At 45.4% G+C, this 23608-nt stretch overlaps 1 protein-coding gene across 3 annotated transcripts in view; it reads left to right on the top strand.

Moving 5' to 3' along the window:
* LOC135377550 (Kv channel-interacting protein 4-like) overlaps positions 1-23608 on the top strand; it is a 320766-nt gene that overhangs the window by 277358 nt on the left and 19800 nt on the right. The window contains exons 1-3 of one of the 3 annotated variants that reach the window (XM_064610057.1): positions 13724-14524; positions 18026-18150; positions 19515-19658. In XM_064610057.1, the coding sequence (XP_064466127.1) occupies positions 13906-14524; positions 18026-18150; positions 19515-19658 (888 nt within the window). In that variant the 5' untranslated portion in view covers positions 13724-13905. Of the gene's footprint in view, positions 1-13723; positions 14525-18025; positions 18151-19514; positions 19659-23608 lie in introns of those variants that run through there. The other 2 variants (XM_064610058.1, XM_064610059.1) reach the window with 2 other exon arrangements.

The following is a 23608-nucleotide window of genomic DNA, read 5'->3' as shown; positions in this document are numbered from 1 at the left end:
TGGCGTATTATCTAGTTTTCTTCCTTTGTGTATGTATGTATCGAAAGCTCTGTCCCACGCTATAGCGGAATCCTCATCCACTAAAGGGCCGGCAGAGTGAATTGCAAATTTATGAAAATGGGCGTTCAAATTTGTTTACCACTCAACGGTGTTTGGGTAGTATACGTAGTTCTAAAACACGCAAGCTCAAGCGGGGCGCTCAACTGGCGGTACATCTCTACCTAGACGTGCAAACAGCCGTTTTTACTGCTCCTCATATAAACGAGGTGAAGCGAAACGGCCAGTGTTGGAGTCAGTGACTATACTGCCTTAAAATCTAGAGGCTCGAAATTAAGCGGGACTGAAAAGAAAGCAAAACCGCGCTTTGTGGCGTGCGGAACCGAAGCCATTATTCGCCTCCCGGGGTGGAAACGTCTGCGAAAAATAAAATAACACTTTCTTGACCACATGAAACCCAACTGTAACTTTGTGCGCTCTCACAATTTAAAAAAAAAGAAAGAAAAAGTACACTGGTTCATTAACCATCCTCCAACCTGGAAACGCTTCCTCCTAAAAGAAACTCGGACTACTTTTATTCCGTAGCGAGAACCAAAAAACATGTTTTTAATTATCCTCTCCTCATTTGTCAGGACGAGGCTTGTAATCAATGTGTTTAGGGAACCGCTAAAGCACTTGAGGCAAGTAGATTGCCGAGGGTAGAAAAGCCTTCGCTCAGGAAGATACAATACACACTGGAGATCGGTCATTTTCTGCGTTTCAACTTGCCGCTGATAACAAGGCCGTCCCATAACAATCTCGAAATGGGATCCGCACGCAATTCCGCTGATAGTCTAGTGCTCCGACAGTGAGTATCAAAGAGGGAAAGAAAGAAAGTGAGTGAGACCGGCTGGAGAAGAATCGGCGAAATCAGTCGCTTATGTGGCGGTATATCTGCTCTGTGATTGTATACATGGAAGCCGGGGAAGAGCCGTGTTCGTGAGTCAGCGGAATGCAGAATTGTGCTCAATGGCGAATGGGTCGGGTTCCTTACCAGCCATTTTGTGATTTGCATTAGGCCTGATAAGTACGACGACAGCAGAATGGCACTTGTCTTTCTTGCTTTTTTTGGCCCGAAACGGACGTGGTCCTGTTTAACGAACCGTCTATGTTGCTTCCGTGCTGTTCCGTGATCTTCCTTCGATCTTCTCTGCTCTCATTAGCGGAAGACGAGGATCATGGATAGTGCATTAGTCGATGTGAGATCTCTTCACGCCTCGTGGACGTGATTGGCTGCAACTACTCCTTTCGGTGACACGACAAAGTAACCGCCATGTTGCAGCTGTCAAAGACACGCCAGCGTAATTGACGATGAAATAGTTTGATGGTAGTTCAGTAATATGTGCATCTTATTTTATATATGCGTATATTACATACATACATCTTATTTTCTTATTTTGGCTCGTGGATGTAAATTGCCAAAGCAAGGATGCAACACGCAGGTTGTATATTGGCAGCACGTCCAGGTAGTGCATTCGCTAATGAACGCTTACTCACACGATTTGTACTTCGGTCAGCGTTTTGAACATTGTTGTAGCCAACTCCACAAAGTGAAGACGAAGAAACACGAATAGAAACAGTGGACGAAATAATAACAACAACAAGAAAAAGAACAAATACCAGGGTGTCAAACCGAAACGTTTTTCGTTCCGGTTTTCGTTCCGGTTACATCATAAACGATCCGGTACCGGTTCTGCTCCGGAGCAAAACAATAACTGTTCATACCGGTTTTTAACCGGTTCCGCTTCTGCTGGGAATATTCATCCCCACACAAAAAAAAAATCAATGTTACAAAATGTAAACCCGTTTATTCCGCATACATAGTATTGAATATTAATAGACAGCTGTGAAATTGGTAGCTCCTGGTTCCTGTAGGTTACTGTCTGTTCAAATGGGCTTTCTCCTTTCTTGAAGCGCATGCTACAAACGGACTTGTTTGTCGTGATGTCATACGTAAAGTACTTTCTTGCTGGGTTGGAGCGATCGTGTCCCATCCGAATGTCTGTTGCTACTGTCTAGCCAGCAAGCACCACCGCACGAGTACGACGCAAATCGAGGAACACCTTCTCTCACAAACGCGCTCGACGGCTCCGTTTTATTTTCATCGTGTCCTGTCCACAAAAGAGTTGCCACTTCGCACGGGCTTGCCCTCGCGTATACGTAAATGTATTCAACCTAGTTGCTCTCAAACAAGGGACGCGTTGCGCGACATTACCGATAAAGAAGCCGTTATGCAGCCCCCTTGGGTCGCCGTTTAGTTGAGGAGAGTTTGGGGGGATCAAATTAAAACGAACACTACGGCACATTGCTAGAGAGTCACATGTACCTCTAAGTCTTCGTGCGTGCGCGAACGATAAACCATTACAAAGGGAGCCTAAGGGTCATAGTATACCGACATACATACCGTAACTGTAACCCTCGTATAGTATCCATGACATGACTTCAGAGCACACGACGTCTGTTTCATTCGCCTATCCGTAGTCCAAACCGGCGAAGTTTTTTCTTGGACCGAAAACCGTTAAATATATTTTTCGATTTCCCTCCTGAGCGAAAAAAACGCGGTATGCGGTTTCGATTCCGTTCCGGTTCGCACCAAAATAGCGGTTTTTTTTCGGTTTTCGGTTCCGGTTTTCGGTTCGCTCCGACACCCTGACAAATACAACGGTTAAATGCTCTCACGGTCGAACCGATGTGTCCGTCCGTTCTTCTTCGTGACTTTCTTCTTGCTTCCAACATAAATGTGAACGCCATTTTTTTTTCTTAATAATAATCCGGTGCAAAACTGCTTACGTCTGGAAAGTTCAAGATACGACATACTGTTGAAGCTGCACCGAAACCGAATAGAATAAGAGTTTGTCTTCCGTACGCTTCTTTATTGGAGCGATAGAATGACACCCTCAAATTCCAGGTGAGCTAACTGTTAGAACGAGGCACATGGGAGAACAACGAGCACCTACCAGGAAGACAGCCAACTAGATCTCTGTCATTTTCACTGAACAAAATAGGCCCCAGGGAGGGAGAGTGGAGCCAGCTCACAACAAGATGCTTTTCTTGGAGATCGCTTCATATAGATGACGACAGAGAGACAAACGGTGTTCTCGTCCCATGCCGACTGTGCTTTGTTTAGTGCAGTCGTTATATTGAAATCACCTGCCGATTGCTAAATATCCTCGTATCCTTCTCGAGCATACTTTTCTATTGTGACTTTTTTACTCTCTATTGCTTTAAGTATTTTCTGCTTGGTGCCCTATATTTTTTAACAAACGCGTGTCAGTCTTAGTACATTCCAGATGCAATATCTTTGTATCTTCGCTCTCACCTGTGAATCGGGACGGCCATTCATAAAGAAAAGAAATAAAGGGGCTATCCTACCATTCGCACCGGGCCTAAATTGCTTCTGTCCTGTGTAACTACGTATGTTGGTCGATGTCGATCGTGATCAAGTGACGAGTGGTAACGGCAAGGTAGCTTGCTGGTGCACATCGAATTGAATGTCGTGAACGCATGAGAGATTTCCAAGATTCACACGAGCAGTATCATTACAAAAAGTGAGTTGTGCCAACGTACGGATGCAAAAAAATAGATTTAAGCATAAACCTCAGGTCGTATATTTCAGCCGAGCAGACGCTATTTCAAACAGAGACTGTTCTTCTCCTGGATATCATCCTCATTATTGACGATGTATTTAAAGGGTCGATGGATTATGGGTTAGAGAACTGTAGGGCATTGTAGAGCTATACGGCTACGTTCGCCGGATCTTCCACTTTTCGGCGGATGCAAAAGAGTAGGCTTCCTTGTTTTTCGTAGCACAATCATTATGTCGTGATGACATCGTTCATTTTGTATTGTAAATGTGCTAATTATTTTCGAGATAGGACTTTGTTATTTAGTCGTTCAAAACTCAGTGTTCCCCACCCCCCTTGTCCCCCACTCCTTCCTGCTGTCCTCTCTCCATCTGTCCACATCTGTATGCCGCTCATAGCCACAGTTGCTTCGCGGCGTCAACACACGGAATCACAAAAAAAATAAATCTCAGTGTTCTTAATCACCGGGCTTGTCAGGCCTGCCTATACTATCTAATGTCCATCCAGCGTTGTTCATGAATCATACTCATGACAGGAGGACAGTAGCCGTAGAACAGCCAGAATAATGCTGTACTCAACAGTTGTCAGAATTGGCCATTAATGTTCAAAAGAGAGTTTTCGTGGTCTCGATTTTGTTTATTTTTCTGTCTTTTGACGGGTATTTTGTCTATGTGCCTCCGAAGCCCTATACACGTGCGCATGACTTGCTGGAAACGAATCCTGCCCTGCACTTTCCATGAACTGGCATATAGCCTCCATATGCTGCCAAGTGATTTTACGGGATATCCATCTAATAGAAACCCTCTCTGGTTGAGCATATTGGACGAAACAAACACGCAAGCAACGTTGATAGCAATCCTCCATTGCCCAATATCCGCGCCTCTTTGCACGTGCGGCTTCAGTTATTGCTTATTCTTGCTTTTCTGTGTCGCTCAGGTCCTTGTTTTCCGGTACCGCATCGCGTACTCGCTGTTCGATCAAGGGTACCGTCTTTCTCCTTTTTCAGTGACATGCGTCTCGTTCACCGACTTGCTTAGGTTGGCAGTAAGAGGGAGCTGCCGCTAAAAATGTTTGCAATAGCATTATAGCCCCTTTTACTTCGCATCGGATATGCCATCGTTCACCATCTTGTACCTTAAACGAAAAAAATCGATGAGCGACACGTCATAATTGTCTGACAACGCAAAGCCACATATCATAACATTTCGCGTGTATTGTATATTAGGCGATGGCGCATTGATACGGTCGTGACTTTAAAAAAGAAGGGAGAAGTGACGCCTTGCAAATGACGCAGCAAGGACATGGTAAGACAGAGAATAATCATCTTTCTATAGGTTGAATGGCCATACCAATTTGTTTAGCAGTACTGCTGGTAAAAAGGAGACAAAAAAACAGGATAGTCACACGGTTATCTGACAGCACATGGCAGGAGTTCCACCGAATAAGTAGACCTACGTTTAGCTTATTATTTCGCTGGGGTCAAAAGAAGCTCATTGCTCACAGGCCTCCAGATAGCGTGCGCTCCTGCACGTGCTGCATATGACGCTACATGTGATGGTTGTTGATGCTGTTGTTACCTTACAGCAGAGTGAGACGTTTGGCAACGTCTAAGAGCGAAGGCGGTCCTCCTCTCCTCTTGAGCACCAAAATAGAGAACGCATTCCTCCTCACAGGACGACCCTCGTCATAGTGGTGCAGTGGGAAGTATCAGACACGTCCTATAGGACCTCGTGATTGTACAATGCAAAGTGTAGGTTCCAGTGGAGGCAACTCCAGAGCGCATATGAGGCGGACTGTTTCTTCCACCGGCTCCAATACACGCAGTGAGTAACCTATGCGGTGCCACGAACATTCCTATCACAGTATCTTCAAGATATCTGTAGCGCGAATGGAGGGGGCTCCAAGATTTTATCCTAAGCGTTCTGTCTATCGCTGTCACTGTGGCCCGTTTACTTTTGAGTGACGGTGCCCACACCGTACACTGGCTGACGATAGTATAATCGTGACACCGGCGTTCTGTGAACTTAATTTGCCTGCTTCGCACGTGATATGCAGAATTCGCTGGTGCTCGTCTGTACCTTGCACATTGTGGGCGCCACGCTAATTTCCTAGCGTTCTAACACAGTTCGGTGGCATTTTTCTAGCAGAATCTGTGAATTGGGAGTTGCGGCTCCACGGATGAGGGCGTCGGTCGGGGTATTGTAGCAGACGTCGTTGACATTTCGAGTTACTCGGACGACAGGAATGGATTGCGTTCTTTCTTTCAAAGCGTACAGCGCGCACTTGACCTTGATCCCAGCAGTGGACTAGCGTAGCTATGGAGGAGTTAAGAGGGGAAAGAAAAAGAACGGAATCCTTCCTGCTTATTGGTATTCCACCTGATTCGAATATATTTAATAACCATTGTATATATAATAATAATCATTTAATAATATATTTAATAACGGATGTGTTGAACAAAATGTAAGTGTGCAAGCAAGCTGGCGAACATTCGCATACACCCACACACCCTCCTCAGGCTCAAAGGTGTGCTTCCCATCTCGAACCTATGTGTCCTGCATTGACAGCCTTCTACCTGTTTGAAAGTATACTTCTTAATCCTCATCGACGAACGTAAACTTTCTCATTACACATATCAAAGGCAAGAGGACAAAGGGTATGCAATTTTCTCGAGATTTAGACGTGCAGTGTCGTCCCTGCTCAGAAACGACGATGATAGACATATGCGTTAACTTTGAAATTTGCATAGATTGAGAAGTTATCCGTCAAAAAAAAAAAAAAAACTCGTTGCGAGTTAAGTTACCGTGTGAAAAATGTAACTAAGTTAATAACCAAGTTCTTCAGCCTGAAATGTAACTCGCGGTTACTGTGTTACTTAAAAAAAACAACGAGTTACTTCCAAGTTACTTCAGACACAAAATAGCATTACGCAGGTGCAGCGCGTGTGAGCAGTTGAGTTAGACCTTGAGTTGCCTGCGGAAGGGTGCAACACGCTTAGATCGTTTTACTTACTCTCTCTTACTCCCTGTGGGCGCACAATGGTTCAGCTTCATTTCAATGGCAGCGGTCCTTACTTCCTGAATAAAATACTGTAATTGATTGAATATCACGTTTTATGGCAAAAAATGTCATGAAGGAACCGGAGAGAAAGCAAGAAAATTTGTGGACGTGAGTGAAGAGCGAATTAAAAGTAACTTGGAACTTAACTTACGTTACTTTGGCAAAGTTACCTGAAAAAGAAATGAGTTCCTCTGAAAGTTACCACAGCGCAAAAGTACCGAGTTAAGTTACAAGTTACTAAAAAAGGAACTCAGTTACAGTAACGAGTTACCTCGAACTCTGGAAATTTGGTCCCTAGGCAGAGATATACAGCCGCAGTACAATGTACTGAAAGTTAAGTACATGGGGGTATCTGGCATGTGTATCACTCAGTGTGGTGCTTCATTTCGAAGATCTGCCCACGAGGCCAACCTTGATCTTCCCGCCCAGCCCTATGCACTCGCACTTTCAGTACATTGTGCTGTCTGGGCGGGCATCAGGAAAATGTACATCTTTGCTGCAGTTTCTTTATGAGTGCAGCTAACGTAATCGTCACGTAACGTAATCGGAGGGAGTTGTACGTTAAAGCTGTGTAACTTTCTAGTGCTCACCGGTGCAGTCTTATAAATATGTCAAGGGCATAGGTAAGGATTGAAACTTCTCTTGCTAACAATCAATAATTTCATTATTTTGCCTGCCGTATGCGGCCTCAGAAACATTGTGACTTGTGTCAAGCAGAGCTTCTGTCATAGGGTTTAGTATATCTACTTCATAAACTCTGTATGCGAGTGGGGCGCGATTGCTCGATAATCCAGGATTTTATATGGCACCAAACAACTATGATCGTATAAGCGACGCCACAGCGGTCAGTGGTGTTGATTAATTCGCCCATCAGCGTAGGGTGCTGACTGTTTGACGTGCCACAGAAATCGATTTATCTCAGCAGTTCCTACCGTGCCACTAAACTGCTGGCTTCCTCCTGTCAGGTTCGGAACCGCAACCTCAGGATGTGGGCACATTCACCACTGACACATCGAAGTCAATATCTGTATAGGAATAGTAACCACCCGAGGTGCTCGTCAACAACTCGCTAAATTTTCTCTCTGTTCTCGAACTGTGTCGAATAGAGTGCAGAATTTAACACGATACCAGCGGCAAACGGGCGAAGCGTACGAGCAAAAACTCACACTTAACAATAGGAAGGCAAAATATTCTCTCTCTCTTTTTTTTTTTTTCTTTCGGTGTTTTATGTTCGCGACGCGGTGTCGTTTTTCATATGAGCGAATTCCGCACTCTTGTATAGCGTGGCCAAATGCTAGCGTATTTCGAATCTTGTCTGGCACCTGTTGTGCTCATCAAATTACTTTCTGAGCGCGCATTCTTCTACGAACGTGAAGCGCCGCCGCCTAGCGGATGACGCCATCGCCTCCTCTCTTTGGTTCCCCGGTCCAGCGCCTCATTTGACGATGTCGTCTGCATCTCGTCGTTTAGCAGTTGTGTTCCATTTTCGTGTCATTTCATCGTTATTCCCTTCCAAAGCCTTCTGGTATTTCCTCGGAAGTCAAAGAAGTAACTTTGTTTTCGCAGTGCCTAATGTTTTCAGCCACGATTCGGACTGTGTAGATACCGCCTTGGTCGATGTCCAGAGTCATTTGTCTTGGAGCGAAAGCACGTAGCACTAGCCCTTTCCTGTCCCCGTGAGCGTCTTGCCCGACGCTTTTTATTGTAGGCCCTGCCGGTTGCGTGCCTTTACGACACGCCGCCCGTAAACTTTATAGCGTCCGCTTGGGCGGCTCTAGTGAAAAAAAAAAAAAAAAGAAAAACAGAGAGAGAGAGAGAGAGAGTCTTGTCCGAAACACCGCTGTTAGCTTGAATGTTTTTACAGGCCAGCGAAGCTTTTTAATTGTTATTTATTTGCCGGAGCTGTCAGTTATTTTTCGTTCAAACATACATCACCGGCTGGTGTCTGCGCGTGTGTACATATATTTATGCGCTCCACGGCGCCTCCGTATAAATTATTTTCGCCTCGAGAAAGGATCTCTGGCGCGAAACGCGCTTCGTGCGATGCGCGCAACAAGGTGGCAACATTTCTGTCTGTATCCACGCGAAGTATTTTCATTTCTTTCTTTTTTTTTTATCCATTACTGTTAAATGTCAGATTGCTGCTGGGCCGTTCCACGACAAATGATCAAATAAGGTCACTCCACCATAACCGATATTTTTCGGGTAATTGTAATTTTTCCAGATAGTGAGAGAGAGAGATACGAGGGGTGTTCAAGTCAAACCGGGACTTTTCATTTTTCGCAAAAGTAAAATGAACTTACAGGCGAGAAATTAGTTTTATTTTTCAACGTAATCTCCAGCTGCACTAATGCACTTGTCCCAGCGTTTCACGAGGGCTTGGATGCCAGCAGCGTAGAAATCCCTACCGGCGCGTAGCAGCCATGATCGGACAGCATTCTTGACCTCGTCGTCGCAGCTGAAGTGGCGGCCCCCAAGAAACGCCTTCAGTGGACCGAAAAGATGGAAATCGCTGGGGCGAGGTCTGGACTGTAAGGGGGATGTGGCAGCAACACCCAGCCAAGTTCCTGTAACGTACGTGTCGTGAGATGCGCGGTATGCGGGCGTGCATTGTCCTGTATAGGAGGAGGACTCCTTTGGTGATGAGGCCCGGCCGCTTTTGCTTCAGCACCTTATGCACATCCTTGAGAACCTGGCAGTAATATGCACCATTGATGGTGGTACCACTGGGCAGAAAATCAACATGAATAACGCAGGCCTTGTCCCAGAAAACCGTGGCCATGAACTTACCCACAGACGGGGTGCTTCGGAACTTCTTGGGAGCTGGCGAGCCCGGATGCTTCCACAGTTTTAATGCGCGTTTATACTCAGGAGTGAAATAGTGCACCCACGTTTCATCGCACGCGATGATCCGATCAAGGAACGGCTGTCCTTCAGTGTCGAAACGGTATCTTAGCTCTTGAAAGATTTCCAGTCTTCTCTGCCGATCAAACACGGAGAGCTGCCTCGGGACCCAACGGGCACTACCTTTCCGAAAGTGGAGGTGTTCATGAATGATAGTGTTCAACGTTCCCACAGGAAGGTCAGTCTTTCGAGCCAGTTCGAGACATGTTATCCGTCGGTCCTTGAGGATCAGGCGCTCCACAAGTTGGATGTTCTCACGAACTCTGACACTGGGCTCTGAGCCGCCCCGGCCGGGATCGTCCTGCACTGATGTACGGCCGTCTCGGAACCGTTTGCACCACTCAAACGCTTTGCTGCGGCTAGGTGTATCGTGGCCATACTGAGCCTGAATTCTACTGTGAATTTCAGATGACTTTACGCCTTCATTCACAAGAAACTTCATGACAATTCGCTGTTCGATGTGCGCGCTCACCTCGTCGTCGGCTATCTTGTCCAACACGTGTCTTCTGTTTTACACAAACTTTGGACCACCATGTGGTGAACGCGGAGGCCTGTCGCGTGTGAAAATGACGAAAAAGAAGTAGCGCGCCATTTGTACACTCAGCAGAAAGAAAGTCCCAGTTTGACTTGAACACCCCTCGTACATGATGACGATGATATGAGGGTAGGTAGAAAAGCTTTCAGCTCAAAATATGCACTTTCCCTAAGGTTTGGGAGGACCCGGTAGGTGGCGTAATGCGAGGGAAGTGTATTTCATGTTTTCGTCAATTATCCGTTCGTGCTTTATCTGATACGCAGAGTAATGTGTCTACTTACGTCATTAAAAAACACTGCAGTGTACCTGGTAGTACATCTTAGACGAGACATTTTCGCCTCTCGTCGTCCTCTGATGGTGCACGTAAACGGCGTGATATCTGCTCGTTTTCTTTTTCTTTCTGTCTTTTTTTTTTACTTCCTTCCATTACAGCACATCACTGAAGTAAACACGGTCCCTCGTTAAGTAGTAGGCAAGGTAGTTTCGCAAGAAAGGAACAAATGTTTCTGTTCGCCGCACCTCTTGAGTTAACAGCGAGTGAAAATCGAAAATTTTGAATTTTTGCAATGGTCAACCACATTTCCGAAATGTGGCGTTCCAGACGAAAACATATGAAACACCTTACTCGGTAGACCGCGCATTCGAATATCTATGAATCGGAGACTGGAACGCTACCATTTGATATACGCGGGACCTTTTTCTCTCTCTCTCTCTCTCCACCCCAGTTGACACTCCAAGAATTGGTTCAGTTTCATGTTCGTGGACTGATTCAATGAGCGAAGAAGATGCTCAATGTGAAAAAAGGCTGTGGATGGGATCTGGTACGAACCGATAAATCACGAGAGAATCAAATACATTTTTCTCACTTGACGGCATCTACCGATTCCTCCCATTTTTGCAGCTACTTATCTGCACACGTACTCTATCCGGGCAGATAATTTGAAAAATAATCGGTAATGGTGGTGCGATCATGTCTGATCATTAAGTGGGGAATGCACCTGCTATGTCACACGTGAGAGCAAAATTGAACCTCTGTATGCAATAAGGGGATAAGTCGAAGAATCCCAAACCGAGAAAGCTTCAAGTGAATATTTGGTAAAGTAATTGCAGCTGGGTTTCCTCGAATAACGCAAATGCAAAATGTGTAACGTATGTGTATGTGTCTACTCTACATGAATGTCCTGTTAGCGCCGTTTTTTTTTTGTTTTTTTTTGGGGGGGGGGGGGGGGGTGACTTGGCAGAAATTGAACAAAATCCAGACGCATGACATATCCCCTCCTTCAATATAACACCGCATGCACAAGGTTATCCGGCCAAAAAAAGAAAACAGTTTTCACGAGTCGGACATTGATGGCTGAACCATGGTGATGCCAGGTAGGGTGAAGTCGTCTGTGTGTGTGTGGGGGGGGGGGGGGGGAGCAACCTGGATCGGGCCTATCATGCTGCTAAACAAGCACAATCTTGAAAGTAGCGTCCTAGATGACCAGCATAATACGACTTATTAGCTTAGTGCTCACGTTTTTTTTTTTTTTTATTACAACGCACTGCTGTCACGGTCAGGTGAGGTTGGAAGAATGTGTTTTTCGAGTGGAAGTTAAAGTTCATTTCCGCATCGTACCAACATTCAATCTACACCATTTGTATGTGTGTGTAGAAAAGGGGCCTGATGTGTCTGTCCATCCCATTGACATACATGCATTTCCCGTTCCTTACCCTCCTGTAGCGGGTCAATAAATTGTAATACGGTCCTAAATTTTCTTTGGCAGGTACATACTGGTATGTAGATGTCATTCCAACAAAAATACTAAAAAGCGGATAAGTCGACTTATCCCCTTATTGCATACAGAGGCACAATTGTCGAGAACTAGGAAAATGTTATTGGGAATTGTGTGGAACTCTTTAGAAACTCATACATCAGATCGTCTCAAACTCGCATTGATTTCATGCACCTACGGTTCGCCTTAACACAGTAATTCTGGAGGTCGTACCACGGTCGTACCACGGTCGTACCACGTACGAGGTCGAACCACGGCAAGAACGCTGCTGCCAACGGCCACTACAGTCACCCCTGAGGAAGGAGCCGAACTGGCTCCGAAACGTCGGGTATCCCCGTCCTGTAACTTGGTTGGAGATTTTCGTTACTATCATAGTTCTCACCCAACCAGACACACTTGTGTCGAATATGTTCACTTTCAAGCCCGATTCTGTGTACGATTTCGTATGTGACATTATACAGGTTTTTTTTTAATTATTATTATTCGCTACAGATTTTTAATAAAAAAGCTGTGAGAGCAGCGGCGATGCCATTTTGGCAGGCGGGTTATGCTGCCAGGCGGACATCCTGTAGGGCACGTATATGCTACTACCGGACGACTAATTAGCTAACATTCATTAATTAACCTTCATATTTTTTTCTGGGAAATGCGAGATTGCAGAATTGGAGCCAGCTATTATTCAAATCCACCGTCCTTATTAAACACCCCGAGAAGCGGACGTACCTTGAAGGAAAATTGCCAAATTTTGCTATGCAAATGAGCCGAAACCAGAACTACGCACTTCTCGAGCGCAGAAACGACAGGACCTTTGCCTTATCTGCTCTGCTAATGGTACCGTGATGTTACACGAAAGGTTTGTCTGCACAGTGTGGCGACGTGTGTCTGGGCCGGAGAGCGGTAAGCGCCAACTCCAATCTGTCTTGTGTGTCCAAACACGTCTAGTGTCATTTACTTGTTTCTTTAATGGCTTTTTTTTTTCCTGCATTATAATTCACTGGCTTGCACTGTGAGATTGAGGAGTGCTCAGTCACCCTCCCAGGTGTATATCGCTCGCTGAGCGACCCCTGGTTTGCAATTCTGAACGATGCGCAGCTACCCAGAGCTGACGAGCCGCAAACACGGCGAAACACGTGTCCTCTGGTGCTGTGACATCGTTCCATGAGTATCTATAGGTATATATTTAATATAAAGTCATGTCTCGCTTATACGGAGTTCAGATATCCGGAAAACTCGTTATCCGGACTACATTCCCGGGAACGAACCTGCTACCATTGAATTTTGTTTCGGTTATACGGAATTCATTATCCGTATCCATATATATAATATTTCCAAGCTTGGAAGATGCTATGATCTTCATAAAGAAACAGCTTGAGCTTGGGCAGCACACACATACGCACACAAACAAAAAAGGACAACATGGACGAAAACGTATTTTGTTGTTTTTGTTTTCTTTTTGAAAGATCCTACTTCTCCACACACGCGAATGTGCTCATGAAACCTACGACGATTTAATTTAATTCAATCTATTTTTTCCACTGTGCATGGTGATCTTGTTCTTTGAGCTTGGTTCTGTTGCTGATGTGCACGTGTTGGTCAATCGAGGGCTAATATACCATTGATGCCTTGCATTGCCTTGACTTTGAGGTAAAACACAGGATGAGAAGAACACACGACAGACTCACGAAGTCGTTGTGTTCTTCTCGCCCTGTGTTTTACCTCCTCAAGGCAATGTTAACATCAAGCCAACACCAGCTAGCCTGCGTACCCCTGTTATGTTCAACTAATATATTATCTTTTAGGCGCAGCTTCATTCGCTCGTCTAGCAACAATGATTAACAAACGCGAGTGTGTGCCAATCCGATCCAATCCAAAACATGCTTGGTCGTGATTGTGGCGGGAAAGTGGATTATTTTCATTTTGTATGTGTTACGGCCGTCAGTGCTGTTCTGTAAATTGTGTTTCGTGAGTTTCTAAAACATTTGTGCCGTGAAACGTTCTTTGTGCTAGCACAATGACGTCTCAAATACTGAACATCAGAGGAGTTACCGTTCATTTTCCTCATGAGGCATATGAGGTGCAAAAGAACTACATGGAAAAAGTGATTCAGTGCCTTCAAGAAGGTACCAATGGTATTCTGGAGAGTCCAACCGGTACGGGGAAGACACTTTCATTGTTGTGCTCTTCACTGGCATGGCTTGAAGATAAGAAGGCTGCTATGCAACTGAGAGGCAACATCGGCATCGGAGAGCTGCAGTCGGATAGACGAGGATCGGGCATACTTACCTCGCTTACGGATGCCTTCGATGATCCAAGGGGTGATGTTCATGGAATGTATGGAACGCCAAAAATAATATACAGTTCGAGAACACATTCCCAATTGTCTCAAGTAGTTGGCGAGCTCAAGAATTGCAACTATAAGTACGTAAAGTCCGTTGTATTGGGATCGCGTGACCAGCTTTGCCTACATCCAGACGTGCAAAAGCTGCCTGACAACAGCTCTAAGCTTAGGATGTGCAAGCAAAAAGTGTCAACGAAGACTTGCGGGTTTCATTTAAACTACGACACAAAAATGACACAGACGGAATATCAAGAGAGTTCTGTTGTTGATATTGAAGACCTGGGGAAGCTTGGTAAGAAATTTACTTGCTGTCCCTACTACACAGCCAGGTCATTGAAGAATAAAGCAGATATAATATTTATGCCGTACAACTACCTAGTTGACCCAAAGTCTAGGAAGGCTCATGGTGTGGAACTTCAAGGCAATGTCGTGATATTTGATGAGGCACACAACATAGAAAACATGTGTGAGGACAGCATGTCGTTTGATGTGCGGTCATCCGATCTGGCAACTTGTATCAAAGATGCCACTCATGTCATGGAGCTCTTGAAAGGCAAAGAAAGTGAATCATTCATGGCTGATACAGCTCCACCCGATTTTTCCATTCAAGATATCGCACAAATTACTGCTATGTTCCATTCTATTGAGGAAAGCCTGGACCATGTAGTTCAAAGTGCCGGAGGCAGTCCAGTTACAAAACCTGGAAGCTTTATTCTCGATGTGCTCTCCTCAGCTGGAGTCACCCACGAAAACAAAGACTTGTTGCTCGATCTTTTGGATAAGGCAGTATCCTTTTTAGAAGTCAATGCTGTTGGTCACTTCAGCGCAAAAGGGGCTGGCCTAAACAAGTTTTCAAGCACGCTCAGTGTTATGTATGCCATAGATGGTGAAAATGGCTCATTGCACTCTACGCTTGCCTCAAAATACAAAGTGCACATTCAAAAAGATGAAGGGAAAAAGGGTGCCGCAGATGTATGGACAGTCTCAAACACATCGAAAAAAGCCGGATGGATACTAAACTGTTGGTGCTTCTCTCCCGGTTTAAGTATGGCGAACTTAATGAAGCATGGTGTGCACAGTATTATACTGACCAGTGGTACCCTTTCTCCGTTGAACTCGTTTGCTACTGAGCTTGGTATACCATTTCCGGTTAGGCTTGAGAACCCGCACGTAATCTCTGACAAGCAAGTCTTCGTGAGCATTATTAGTAAGGGCTGCGATGGTACTCCACTGAAGTGCTCGTATGAGAACCGATCAAATGTGAAGTTCCTACATTCACTAGGACGGTCCCTTTGTAACTTAACGCGTTTCATTCCCGGTGGTGTTCTGGTATTTTTTCCGTCGTATTTAGTGCTGAAGACGTGCGTGGACTCGTGGATGGCAGCTGGTATCTTTGCTAGTCTGTCCCTGTTAAAGCCTGTTGTAAGGGAAGGGCAACGTGATCTGGACTTCACGTCTCTGATACAGAGCTTCTACGAAAACGTTGATTCTCCAGAGAAAAAAGGTTGCGTTCTATTGGCAGTGTGCAGAGGTCGTGTCAGTGAAGGGATGGACTTTGCAGACCATTATGCACGTGCAGCTTTCATCATTGGACTTCCACTCCCACCGTACTACGATCCAAAGGTTCAGCTTAAGAAGCAGTATCTGGACAGCTCTCCATCCAGCAAAGAGTTCTCCGGAAATGATTGGTACCTTCTACAAGCCACCAGGGCAGTCAACCAGGCCGTCGGACGAGTGATTCGGCATCAGAATGATTTTGGTGCAATCGTATTCTTTGACTGTCGTTACACTGAACCTCGCAACAAAAACCAACTGTCAAAGTGGGTCAGGGAGAAGGCCAAAGTGTATCCAGAGTTTGGAACTTTAATGAGGGACCTGTGTAAATTTTTTAAAGATGCAGATAGTGCCGGTGCATCGTTTGTTCCAACTGTCAAAAGGTCTATCTCTGGTGGCTGTTCATTTGAAGGCATGTCAAGCAAAGGTCCACAATGCACGATTTCAAAGCTGCCCGCAGTGACCAGTTGTGTAGCGTTTGAGACAGAGACTGATGAGGATATAATGAGCGGCTACCGGCAGTCTGCTCATCCTGGTAACAGAAGTGCCCCTCAGAATGCAGCCTCAGCTGCAAGTCTGTTTGATGCACTTAACAAGCAGTCGACAAAGTCATCCGAGTTCGACACATTACGTAAAATCGAGTTCAGCTCTTCAGCTGTACCTGTACAACCGCATGCGCCCAAGCGGCAAAAACTAATGGTTCCTCTGAGGGGCCTTCAACCGCCAGCCAAAACACAGCCTTTAGAGACGAAAAGCTTGTCAGCAGCAGCGAACAGTGAAACCACCTCTAGCGTAAAGGATGATTGGAAGAATGTCCTTGGAACCCTGAAAAAAAAACTCAAAGAAGATGCCTTCAAGGCTCTCTGCAGCAGCATAAGGTCTTTCCTAAAAGCAAAGCATGTCAGTGAGTTTTCTACAACATGTGCAACTGTTCTCAGGGACATGCCAGACCGAAAGCCCCTACTTTCAGCAATATCGCTTATGGTTCCTTCTTCTGAAAGACAACTTTTCGTTCAGCTTACTTATTCCCACTGGGAAAAGTGACATTTAATATTGAGCTCTTATGGTTCCTGTTGTCTCAGTGACAGCCTATGGATGCTTTTGGTTTTTGTATCTTTTAGTCCTTTAATTGCTGTTTTGTAGCTAGAGTGATATTTTAAAAGATGCAAACAGCTGGTGTGTGCACTTGAGTGAAATGGTTAAGTGGTGATACTCAACACAAACCTTACACATGAGTTGAAGAAGAAGACAAACATGATGCTCTTCGATTGCTTCTTTCAGTGTCTCTACCTACGATTTATGCCGAGCATAACCCTACAGTTTACAAACTACCCGTAGTCTTTACATTGAATGAAATGGCTTTTGAACACAATGAGCGCTTTCTGCATTTATAGTTTCCCAAACTCAATCTCTAAACAGCCCAAGTAATGCGATATAGATGTTTTCATATTAACGTACACCCATCGCAGTTCTATTCTGTTGCTATTTCGCTACCCCACAAGCAGTGGATTTTGTTGTTTATTTAAAGAGCGTTTTCATTGCTACTTTTTAATTAGCGAGATGGAATTTCTTATTTTTGTATTTTTGCATGTATTTTTAATGAACACTTTTACTCTGTGAGCTGGGTGCTCCATGTCATGACATGCAGTCCTACAACAGTGGGGAACTGGTGAAGCTTTTTGTGCAAGTTCCACAGCCTTTTGACATCATTTGTTAATAAAGAATTTTGTAAATAGCAGCCACTGCATTGTAACAGTTTGCCTAATGAAGCAAAATACTGTAAATGACTTCGTAAATTACTTGTGATGTTTACTTACAACTAGCCCTCACTATAAGAAGTTGAACCGAAACATACCAGATTTGAGTTCTTCTGTACGCTGTCTCTGTAACGTTTCATACAGGCCAGCAAATGCTCCAGGCAGTGTGGTGTCAGGTGGTATCATGAACAGCACATGTTATGAACATCTGGTAATTCTGATTAGGTTGCTTACTTTTTTCATCATTCTTGTTGCAAGTGAGCCAGAATTGTAACGACACCATTGTATTTGTTGCATTTGGGCCTTGTTTATGTTCTGCGAGAAATATGCTATGAAGGCAAAGTTTGAAAACGTTTCTGGTCAGGTTAGTTGATGGAAACTTAAAATGCTATGCCATGACTGCATGTTGAATAATAATCAGTGACCTTCAAGTGCTTCAATATAAAAGTATGTATGTAATGGTCGAAATGTTTCTTTTGCAGACAGCGAATTAGATGAGCTAGAAGGACCCACTGTGCACTATAAGCCAGAAGCCATAGAGACATTGTGCCAGTTGACAAAGTTCAATAAACGAGAACTTCAGCTTATGTACAGGGGTTTTAAACAGGTAAGTATGTGTAGCAACAAGGAGAGTGAGGGAATTTCTCTACTTAGGGACAAATGCAAACATGATGCATACCCAACAAGTTCTTCAACTAAGAGTATCAGAATGGAAAACCGATGTCTTTGAGACAAAGGCACGAACTGCCGTTTATTTCTAGCACCTAACTTCGTTCGTACATGTGGTGATGAAACATTGTGGCTTTTGGATGCACCACACATTCTTTCCATCCTCTACCAGTGCTCATTCCTGAACTTCCCAAGCTAGTGTTCTGAGCTTAAGGAGGTAGGTAACCTAGGGTATCCATGCGTGAAAAAACGGGATAGGTGTACTCGAAAGGGAAACGAAGAAAGCGTAGAAAAATAACAGTTGACATTTGGAGTGAGTGCTCTTCATCAGAAAAAAAGGAAACCGAATGCTAGTGTCGGAGGATGTTCAACATACTCTGCACGTCAATATGCAAACTAGAGCAGCGTGTGTAACACTGGTTGGCAAGTGATTACAAACCTAAAACCAGTCTTTCACTGAGGCCCCTTGGATGGGTACTGTTAAGATAGTGGATGAGGCGACTTTCTTCCCATTAGGATATCCATGTCGGAGCAGAACTGCAAGAGAATATTTTGCAAGCTCTTTATGTCCATAAATAGCATCCAAGTCTTACCCCTCTAGCACCTCCACCTTTTCTTGTCTCTGTTTCTCTGAGGCGTGCAAACCATTGTCGCGTGTGAGGCTTGATTTCCGTGAACCCTTCTCTCATTTTGCCAGTTATCGTCCTTATTACTTCTTGTAATAAACTAAGGACAATTCTTTGATTGTTTCAAGAGGATCTAATGTATGAGTTACATTCCATCTGGTAAAGTAGGAAAATATATTGCCACCAGCTTACGGGAAGCATTGTTGTTACTCGTAAACGTGGGTTGTGTGCCTTTCTACTCTCTCCGAAATTTGTGGTTTCTCAAAGTTCGAGATCATTTCAGACATCCTCTATTCATAAAGTGCTGCGGGCCCAAAACAAACACTGGAGAGGAACAGATTTTGCATTGGATATCTGATTTGTGCTACACTGTTCACCAGATATGTTTTCTGTGTTCCCTAATAGAGGACCCCCTTACCATTGTGAGCTCATACATGGATGTGGGCATTTAATATCAAACTAATGGACATAGCAGTTCAAAAATTACTGATTGTGAGATGCACTCCCGCACCTTTTTGTCAGGCTTTTGTCATAGAACGCATCCTGAATGTGTAGGCATCTTTTATGCCTATATTGTAGCACAAAATGAATGTCACATATTTGTGATCTACACACAGACATTAATGCACCCTGCACCTGGATATTCCATAATATAATTGTGCACACATTTTTGCAGGAGTGTCCTTCTGGAATGGTGAAAGAGGAAACCTTCAAGATAATCTACTCACAGTTCTTCCCAAGAGGTGCAGATGCTAGTCAATATGCTCACTTTGTCTTTAATACTTTTGACCAGGACCACACTGGGGCAATAACATTCACGGTAAGTTGTCGTAGTACAGCCACAATGGAATTAGTACAGAAATTCTGATAGAGGTAACCAAACACGTGTTTGGAAATATTTTTGCATAACAAGTTATAAAAGTTAAAGTCCTCACTGAGTTTGTGTTAAAAAAAATGTACTATTTACACTCTTCTATCAACCTAGTCACTTAAGTAGTTACCCGCATTTCTATAATCTTCCAATAGCCATAAGACAACTGAATGGAGGGGTGGCAGCATATTATACCACATGTCTTCTCCCATTGCTTGCCCTGACCTGTTCCTTAAGTGTGGTATATTGATATGGTTACCCCTGACATTAAAGGGACCATGACAAGACCCCTGAAAAGCCTTAGTTTTCGGTGGAGAAGGGCTCTCCAGGAGGACCTTTATCCAAAATATCTATCCGATTTTCGCCATATTGCATTCAACGCTGGCACAGTTCACGCACAAGAAAAGTGTCAAGCGGCTTCCCTTTGACGCATCCCCTACAAGTTCCCTGACGTCACTTGCGTCATTTGCTTGCTCCAAGGTCGCACCAAGCCAGTGCTCCTGCGGGGAAGGTGACCTTGCGTGTGACATGTCCGTCTCGCTGGCAATAGTCGGGCGGTCGGGCCGTAGCAGTCACCTTTTTTGGCCGTGGTTTTTAGTTAATACCTCCATTGTTCTTGTTGTGTATTGTTGCGTGGTGTATGATTCAGCCAGGTGCGACGGCGCCGCTTTGGCGCGAGAAGATCATATATCGCGGGAAGCGCGTGTTCTCTGGTTTCGGGGATAACGCGATGCGTTCACTCTGATGCGCCAGTCGGGCGTATCCCTTCTTGCAGAACAGACATATGTAGTCCAGAATGCAATAAAGTTCGAGTTCATCGTGATCAGCGGAGTCTCAATCTTCCCAAACGCAACATTGGCGACCAGGATGGGATGCACTGAGCCTTCTCCTGGGAAGATTGACTTTCGTACGTGATCGCGCCCGATTCACAACTTCACGGACTTCAGATGGCAGCTATCGGAACAATCAGCGAGTTCGACGTTTCGAATCCTCCTTCATGGGATGTCTACGCGGATCAACTGCGCTTCTATTGCGAAGCTAATGCTATCACGGATGCTGCAAAGAAGCGTGCTACGCTGCTGGCCGTTTGTGGTATCAACCCAAGTGAAAAAACGTGCTTGGCCCAAGGTCGGCTGAGAGGAGTTGGCCAACTAAGCCAACCTTGGCCCAAGCTAAGACAACATGGTTGGGCCGAGCTTGGGGATTGACAATGGCCTGAGACTGGCCATCCATTGGCCACCAACATAGGGCCAACCTTTCTGGCCAACCTGGCCAACGCTGACCCATATATGGCCCCATCACGGCCCAGTGAGAAATTTTGCATGACAACGCTACTTCCCAGCGGGAAAAGCAATATTGGCGAAACACTGGGCCGACGTCTGCTTCCAAACTAAAAGTTGTCGGGCCCAGCTTGCAAAAAAAGCTTGGGCCAAGGTTGGGGATTGACAATGGCCTCACTCGGGCCGACTTAGTCGGCACAAGCTCGGGCAAATGTACAGCGCCGACCTGACAGATGTAGGGCCGATGTCTGGCCAATAAGGAACCAAGCTTGGGTACTGATTGGGTAAACGTGGGCCCTAGAATGGCCCATGAAACAACACCTGTGCATGGGCCAACCACGGCCCGTTTCAAAAAAATGCATGACCCAACTCACTCAATTCTCTCGCGGGGTAGGGTAACAGCGTAAGGGGAGAATCGTAAAAGCTCGTAATATGCCCTGGATCATTAGAATCAAACAGGTCAGTATATTTCTTTCCCGAGGAAGAACAGCAGATACTATACATAGCTTTGTCTTGCGAGCTTCCACAAATTCGAGAGTCCTGCTCGCGTGTGAGTCAAAATGAAGGGTGAGGTGTCTAAGTTTAATTTGATGCGTACACAAACAACACTGAAATGAGGAATTGCTTGTTGTATTAGCTCACCTTGAAGATATTGTATCTGTTTCTTACTGCTTTTGGTTTGAGACAATCACTTGGCCAATCGAAAGTTGAAATTATGCAGTGCTACACCATGCCCCGTTCACTCTCCCCGAGGCAACATACCGAGATTGAACCAAGCTTGGCAAGAGCTTGGCTGGCCAACCGAGGCGGGCTTGGCCAACGAGCTCGTTTCTTGCTACAGATCTGCCCTGGCCGACGGCTTGCCAAACTTCGCTCTGCCTATCACAATGCAACATATAGAGGACATTAGAGGACCCTTTCTCTTTTTTCATATGGCGTATATGGCTCTTCTGTGACAGTTTCAACAACTACAACAGAGTCTACGTGACTGTCTCAATCTTAGGTAATATGTGCACCCCCGAGAACTGATTGAAATCGTCATAAAGAGACATCATTGGCCACTTACCTTGGTACTACGTGAAGATGAGTTCGGTAACCGACTGACGGCAAGCTACTGTGGTGTCCCGTCGGCACGGGCTGTTGGCCCAACGTCATTGGCCAGGTCCTCGCCGACGTAGTTGGCAATTAACGTTGGCCAGACGTTAGAACATGACTGGCTGGCCGACTTAGTTGGCTGCCAACTGGTCCCCGACTTTCTGCCGAGAGTCGGCCGTCGGCCAATTTCAATTGGGAAGACGCTTGGGATCGTTCGATCCCTCGTTTCACCAGTGTCTCCATCCGAAAAGGGTTGGGCAGATGACAAATGTCCAGATGAATTCAAGACATTCTGGTCGAAACGCTATGAGTTATCTGCTCATAAGAACTGCCTCTTGTGGGGAAACAGAGTAATAATTCCCAAAGAGGGTCAACAGCGAGTGTTAGACGAGCTCCATCTGGGTCATCCACCTGGATTGGACACATGAAAGCCCTTGCTCGGTCGTACGTATGGTGGCCGAAGATCGATGAGGACATCGAACAGTCTGTCAAGAGTTGCACCAAATGCCAATCCACGAGGCATGCACCACCACGTGCGCCGATACATCCTTGGGAGGTTCCACACTCTCCATGGTCTCGTCTTCACGTGGACTTTGCTGGTCCGTTCCATGGACAATCATTCCTCGTAGTAGTTGACGCCTACTCAAAGTGGCTAGAGGTAAAGCTCATGCCATCTACATCTGCCAAAGCTACCGTCAACGTACTACGGGAGATCTTCGCTACACACGGCATTCCAGATGTTGTGGTCAGCGACGACGGACCTCAGTTCACATCTGCTCACTTCCAAGCATTCCTTTGGAGAAACGCTGTAAGGCAAATTCTCGTGGCTCCCTGTCACGCCACTAGCAATGGACAGGCAGAACGAATGGTACAAACAATGAAGGTCTCGATGCAACGTATTGTACATGGCAGCTGGCGGCAACGACTTGCTCGTTTTCTCTTGCATCGGCATACCACTCCAAACTCATCAAGAGGTTTTAGTCCAGCCGAACTCCTTATGCGACGCAGGCTGAAGACTTGTCTGGACAGATTGCATCCAGACGAAATATAAGTCAACGCCAGGAGGTAGAGGAAAAGCAGGCTCCCAGACCAGCCGTAAGGACCTTTAAAGACTCCGACCCGGTGTATGTGCGAAACTACGGCCATGGACAGCCATGGATCCCTGCAACAATTGAGAAGCCTACTGGACCTGTGTCGTACAGAGTTATAACCCAGGATGGCAGGGTTGTGCGACGCCATCTAAACCAAATGAGAGGTCGCGCCACACCAAGCGACGAACTGCCAGAGTCAGTTGAGAACCCGACTGATGTTTCTACAGGCGACTGTGTCCCACAAGGACTTGTAACACCTACATCTATTCCAATGGATCAAGCACCAGCTAGTTCCCCAGCAGTTGCAGAAGCCAGTGCGTCTTCACCGCAACTTAGTGGTCCCATCTCTGCACGACCACGCCGGATGATCACATATTGAATGATGATCACATGGTGAATGTACGTATTAGCATTGCAAATGCTAATTAGCATT

The sequence above is a fragment of the Ornithodoros turicata genome, chromosome 1, assembly GCF_037126465.1.
Source record: "Ornithodoros turicata isolate Travis chromosome 1, ASM3712646v1, whole genome shotgun sequence".
NCBI lineage: Eukaryota > Metazoa > Arthropoda > Arachnida > Ixodida > Argasidae > Ornithodoros > Ornithodoros turicata.
This window is presented reverse-complemented; position numbering and strand designations above follow the sequence as displayed.